General features: G+C 59.6%; 1 protein-coding gene across 1 annotated transcript; it reads right to left on the bottom strand.

Moving 5' to 3' along the window:
* Positions 1-565: 565 nt before the first annotated feature.
* On the bottom strand, positions 566-6,549 carry NEU3 (neuraminidase 3). Its single transcript, XM_068930796.1, has 3 exons — positions 6,484-6,549; positions 4,978-5,224; positions 566-3,720 (listed from the first exon to the last, which is right to left on the bottom strand). The coding sequence occupies exons 2-3, from the start codon at positions 5,185-5,187 to the stop codon at positions 2,338-2,340; spliced, it is 1,593 nt and encodes a 530-aa protein (XP_068786897.1). The 5' UTR covers positions 5,188-5,224; positions 6,484-6,549; the 3' UTR covers positions 566-2,337.
* Between the last annotated feature and the right edge of the window lie 381 nt (positions 6,550-6,930).

Here is a 6,930-nt window from a genome sequence, read left to right on the forward strand (position 1 = left end):
CCACACCCAGATCTGCACCCACCCCTGCACCCAGATCTGCACCCACTCCTGTACCTATATCTGCGCCCACACCCAGATCTGCACCCACCCCTGCACCCAGATCTGCACCCACTCCTGTACCTATATCTGCACCCATACCTGCACCCACACCTGCACCCGCACCCAGAGCTACAGCCATATCTGCACCCACACCTGCACCAATACTCCGATCTGCCCCCACACCTCTACCTATATCTACACCCACACCTGCACCCACACCTACACCTATATCTGCAGCCAGATCTGCACCCGCACCCAGATCGACACCCATACCTTCACCCAGATCTGCACCCACACCCACACCTGCACCCAGATCTGTACCCAGACCCACACCTGCACCCACACCTGCATCTATATCTGCAGCCAGATCTGCACCTGCACCCAGACCTGCACCCAGACCCACACCTGCACCCACACCTTCACCCACACCCATCCCCACACCTAGAAGACAGACAGATTCCCTTCCCTCCCCTCCCTTCCTTTCCCTCCCTCCTCCCTTCCTTCCCTTCCTTCTCCCTCTCCCCATTAGTCCTGTCTCATCCCATCCCCATCCTGGAGCCTGTGATGCTCCTGTCCTGTCCCGTCCCATCCCATCCCCATCGCTGTCCCAGAGCTTGTGATCTTCCTGTCCTGTCCTGTCCCATCATGTCTCCATCAGTGTCCTGGAGCCCAAAATGCTCCTGTCCTGTCCCATCCCATCCTGTCTCCATCACTGTCCTGTTCTGTCCCATCTTGGCTCCATCACTGTCCCAGAGCCCATGGTGCTCCTGTCCTCTCCTGTCCTGTCCCATCCCCGTCCTGCAGCCCACCTTGCCTGCTGCACCACGGCAGCCCTGTGGCCCCCCCAGGACTCCCTCACTGCACTGCCCTCGCCATGCAAAGACCACAGCTGCCCTCGGCCCATCTCAGCCCATCTTGGCCCATCTCAGCCCATCTTGGCCTGTCTCAGCCCATCTCAGCCCATCTTGGCTCATCTCGACCTGCCTCGGCCATCCCCAGGCCCTTTGCTGCCTCTACAGACCCCGGCAGAGAAACCAGGGCCGGACAGGGTGCCAGGAGCCCCCAGGGCCATGAGGGTCCATCAAGCCCAACTGAAATGGAGGGGGCAGGAGAGGAACGGGGAGGGCAAAAGCTGGTCTTTGAGGGCCTTCGCTGTGACCACAGGTGACAGGCAGAAAAACCAGCCGCTAAAATCCTCCTCCTATCACTGCTTTTCCATCGGATGGGGCATTTTTTTTAACTAACTCCACCCCAACGCTGGTGGGAGGTGAGCTGCAGCTTTGGTGGGCCTCCAACCCACCAGGGAAACAGCTATTTGCAGAAACCCCCCCCAGCCCCTCCACCTTACGTGGTCCTCAGGTGCCACCACTTGGCCTGTGTGAGACACAGCAGTCCCAGCGTTGCAAAGGTCCTCTAAATAATCCCACCCTCCCCGGAGTGCTGCCCACGAGCTCCCGGCTGACCAGTGCTTTCCTGCACAACCCGGCCAGAAAGAGCCGAATTTTGAATGACAAGCCCAAGAGGAGGCCAAACCCCTCCAGAGTAGATTTCGCCCAAGTTTTCTCCATCTGGCTTAAAGAGGGACCATCAGGGACCAGCCCCGTCCACCACAAGGCTGGAGTAAGAGCATGAGGAGTGTGGAGGCACGATGGGTGCAAAGGTGCAATGGGTGCAAGGCCATAAGGGTGCAAGACCATGATGGGTGCAAGTGCACACTGGGTGCCAGGCCATGATGGGTGCAAGGGCAGGAGGGATGTAAGAGCACAATGGTTGCAAGAGTGTGATGAGTATAAGGCCATGATAGGTGTAAAGGTGGGGTGATGGGTACAAGAGCATGATGGGTATAAGGGTGTGATGGGGGCAAAGGCATGATGGGTTCAAGGGCAGGATGGGTGCAAGGGTGTGCTGGATGTAAGGACACGATGGGTGCAAGGACATGATGGATGCAAGGGCAGGATGGGTGCATGGACATGATGGGTGCACTGGTGCAAGGGCAGGATAGGTGCAAGAGCATGATGTACGCAAGGGTGCCTGGATATGATGGGCGCAAGGGTAGGATGGGTGCAAGAACATGAAGGGTGCAATGGGCGTAAGGACATGCCAGGTGTAAGCACCTCCCCGCCCGGCTCTCTCGTCCAGCAGCTGCTCTTCATTATTTCGGGAAGAAACGATAAAAATCTTGCCAACGCTGTTTTGTTTTTTTTTTGGGGGGGGGGGGTTGGGGAGCCGACACACATGCAGAAGCCGGGCCGAGCGGCTCCCAGGTCAACGCCGCTGGTCTAAAAGCATCGAGCAGCTCTAGCCAGTGCCGGCTTTGTCGGCCGGTCGCCCGCAGGCGTCCAGGAGCTGGCGGAGGGTGAAGAGGCAGAAGGCGATCTCCTCGCAGCCGCTGGCGCCGCCGCACTCGAACAAGCAGCCAAAGAGCGGGTCGGGCTCCGGACACACGGCCAAGTCGGAGTAACCGCAAGGTCCTTGGTAGAGCAGCCAAGGAGGTCGCCAAGCGGCCGGGTCTAAGGGCGAAGGGTTGAGATAGATGCCCAAGTCACGTCGGCGCCGCTTGTCGGTGGGGTGGGAGTAGAGCAGCCAGGAGGTGGTGGAGGTGGTGGCAGTGTTGTTGGTGTTGTTGGTGTTGTTGGTGGTGTTGGTGGCAGTGTTGGTGGTGTTGGTGATGGTGGTGGTGTTGGTGTTGGTGGTGGTGTCGGCGATGGTGTTGGTGGTGGCAGTGGTGGTGTTGGTGGTGGTGTTGGTGATGGTGCTGGTGTTGTGGGTGTTGGTGTTGTGGGTGGTGGTGTTGGTGGCGGTATTGGTGATGGTGTTGGCGATGGTGTTGGTGGTGGCAGTGGTGGTGGTGGTGACGGTGTTGGTGGTGGCAGTGGTGGTGTTGATGGTGGTCTTGGTGATGGTGCTGGTGTTGTGGGTGGTGGTGTTGGTGGCGGTATTGGTGATGGTGTTGGCGATGGTGTTGGTGGTGGCAGCGGCGGTGTTGGTGATGGCGGTGGCGGCGTTGGTGGGCCAGGCGCCCGCCGGGGCGGCGAAGCTCACCACGCTGCCCTGGCAGCCGCCCGGCGGCTCGCGCAGCCGCCGGCACCGGCTGGCGGGGCCGAAACGCGACCCGCGGTCGAGGCTGAGCGCCGCCGCCCGGCACCGGCGCGGCGTGCGGGCGCTGCAGTAGAGCACGGTGTCGCCGTGGCCGGTCACTTCGGCCACCTGGCACTCGCCGGTGGGCCGGCCCGGCACGGGCTCCCCTCGCCGCCAGCTCCGGCCTCCGTCGTCGCTGTAAAAGAGCAGGGCGCGCGGGCGGGTGCAGCAGGGCAGCGGCACGCCGCACAGCCGCCGCCGCACGTAGTAGGCGTAGGCGGGCACGGCCAGGCGGCCGGCGGCCAGCTGCACGCCGTGGCCCGGTCCCACGGCGAAGGTGGCCCAGCGGGCCAGCTCGGCGCCCGCGGCCTGGCCCGTGACGTCGCGCAGCGGCGCCCAGCTCCGGCCCCCGTCCCCGCTGGCGGCGCAGCACAGGCGGGCGGCGCAGCGACCCGCCGCCAGCTGCCGCCCCTCCGTCACCCGGCCCCGCACGCAGATGCACAGCAGCAGCACGGCGCCGCCGGCCGCCTCGTACACGGGACACGGGTTCATGGTGCGGTGGCCCGGCAGCGTCAGCTCCGGCAGCTCCTCCACGGGGCCCCACTGCCGGCAGCGCAGAGAACAAAGGAGAAAAAGGGCATTATGCATATAAATACATATGCATGTGCATACATGTGCATATATACGTGCGTGTGTGTGTGTATATATATATAAAATACATCTCCCCATATATATATCCCTATATATCTCTCCCTATATATATATATCACTATCTCTCTCTCTCTCCTTATATATATATCCCTATATCTATCTTTCTCCCTATATATATAGCTCTCCCTATATCTCTCCCTATATATATAATCCCTCTATCTCTCTCTCCCTATATATCCCTCTCTCTCTATATATCTCCCTATATCTATCTCTCCCTATATCTCTCTCTCCCTATATCCCTATATATATACATATCTCCCTATATATATCTCCCTCTCTCTCCTTATATATATCTCCCGAAATATATATATCCCTATCTCTCTCTCTCCCTATATATATATATATCCTAAATATATCTCCCTGTATATCTCCCTATATCTATCATTCTCCCCATGTATATATATCCCTATATATGTATCTCTCCCTATATTTATATACCTCCCTCTTTCCCTATACATATATCCCTATATATCTCTCTCCATATATATATCCCTATATCTCTCTCTCCCTCTATATATCTCTCTCCCTATATATATCTCTCCTTATATATCTCTCTCCCCATATATATATTCCTATATATACATCTCTCCCTATATACATCTTCCTATATCTCTCTCCCTATGTATATATATCCCTATATATATATATATCCCTATATATAGATAGTTCTCCATCTCTCTCTCCCTCCCTATATACATATCTCCTTATATATATCTCTCCCTATATATATACACCTATATACATATCTCTCCCTATATATATCTCCCTATATCTATCTCTCTCCCCAGGTATATATATCCCTACATATATATATATATATCTGTCTCCCTATATTTATATATCTCCCTCTCTCTCTCTCTCTCTCCCCCTATATATATCTCCCTATATCTCTCTCTCCCTATATATACATCTCCCCCATATCTAAATGTCTCCCTATATATATATGTCTCCCTATATAAATATATATCCCCTATCTCTCTCTCCCCCCTATATATACATCTCCCTATATCTATCTCTCGCTCCCTATATATATGTGTACCTCCCTATCTCTCTCTCTCTCTCTCCCTACACATATACGTATATCTCTCTCCCTCTATCTCGATCTGCGTGTGTGCTCCCCGGGCGCGCGCCAGCGTCCCTGGGCGCTACCTCGACGGCCGCGCCGCGCCGCCGGCCCCGCCGCAGCACCAGGTGCTGGGCGTCCTCGTCGCGGGCCGACGCGCGCTTCTCGGCGAAGGCCAGGAAGGTGGCGGCCGGCGGCAGGTAGAGCAGCGCCGGGATGCGGTAGGTGACGCCGCCGGGCGCCTCTTGCCGGAAGAGCGTCTCCCGGCGAGGGCTCGGCGCGGCCTCCGGCGTCATCGTCTCCGCCGCCGGGGTCCCGGGGAGCTCGAGATCCCTGGCGGGGCGGAAAAGCAGCACGAGGGGTTTGGGGGGTTTGAAAGGGTGAAAGTGGGATCCAGTCTGACCCCCCCCCCCATCCCACCTTGCTCCCCCAAACCGCTTCCGGCCACCCGTGGCGGGGGCTGACCTCTGGGGACAGGGATGGGGACACCCTGGGGACAGGGATGGGGATGGGGATGGGGACTGGGACAGGGAGGGGAATGGGGACACCCTGGGGACAGGGATGGGGATCAGGATAGGGATGAGGATGGGGACACCTTGGGGACAGGGATGGGGACAGTGATGGGGATGGGAACACCCTGGGGACAAGGGTGGGAATGGGGACACCGTGGGGACAAGGATGGGGACAGGGAAAGGGATGGAGACACCCTGGGGACAGGGATGGGGATGGGGACACCCTGGGGACAGGGATGGGGATCAGGATAGGGATGAGGATGGGAACACCCTGGGGACAAGGATGGGGACAGGGATGGGGACAGGGACACCCTGGGGACAAGGATGGGGACAGGGATGGGGATTGGGACAGGGATGGGGTCAGGGACACCCTGGGGACAAGGATGGGGACAGGGATGGGGACTGGGACAGGGATGGGGATGGGGACACCCTGGGGACAAGGATGGGGACAGGGATGGGGACAGGGACATCCTGGGGACAAGGATGGGGACAGGGATGGGGATTGGGACAGGGATGGGGTCAGGGACACCCTGGGGACAAGGATGGGGACAGGGATGGGGACTGGGACAGGGATGGGGATGGGGACACCCTGGGGACAAGGATGGGGACAGGGATGGGGACAGGGACACCCTGGGGACAAGGATGGGGACAGGGATGGGGACTGGGACAGGGATGGGGATGGGGACACCCTGGGGACAGGGATGGGGATCAGGATAGGGATGAGGATGGGGACACCTTGGGGACAGGGATGGGGACAGTGATGGGGATGGGAACACCCTGGGGACAAGGGTGGGAATGGGGACACCCTGGGGACAAGGATGGGGACAGGGATGGGGACAGGGACACCCTGGGGACAAGGATGGGGACAGGGATGGGGATGGGGACAGGGATGGGGACAGGGACACCCTGGGGACAAGGATGGGCCCTGGGACGGGAACAAGGATGGGGACGGGGACACCCCGGGGACGGGGACACCCTGCAAGCAGCCATGGAGAAGACTGCGAAGGGGGACCGGGATGGGGACGGGGACGACAACAGCGGACGCGGAGCCCCCCCCCCCCCCCAAGCCCCCGGCCCTACCGGGCAGCCCGCTCCGGCCCGGCCGCCGCCGCCCGCAGCCGCTTCCGCTGCGCCGGTACCGCCCCGGCCCCTGGTCCAGCCCCCCCCGGTACCGCCCCGGCCCCTGGTCCAGCCCCCTCGGTCCCGCCCCCCCGGTACCGCCCCGGCCCCTGGTCCAGTCCCCCGGTCCCGCCCCCCCCGGTACCGCCCCGGCCCCTCGGTCCAGCCCCCCCGGTCCCGCCCCCGTCCAGCCCCCCGGGCCTCGGGCAGCGCCAAGAGAGAAGCCGGGAAACGCTTTGCGCATCTGTTCTTTGCTTTTTATTGCAAAAAAAAAAAAAAAACCCACACAAATCCCCCCCCACAAAAACCCCCGCCGCGAACGGGTTTAGAAAAGGCCGTTTCAGGTAAAGGATGCACAAACACGAGCACTGCAAGACGCCGGCCGGACAAAGGCGAGAGGCACAGCTC

This window comes from Struthio camelus, chromosome 1 (assembly GCF_040807025.1).
Source record: "Struthio camelus isolate bStrCam1 chromosome 1, bStrCam1.hap1, whole genome shotgun sequence".
NCBI classification, from domain to species: Eukaryota; Metazoa; Chordata; class Aves; order Struthioniformes; family Struthionidae; genus Struthio; species Struthio camelus.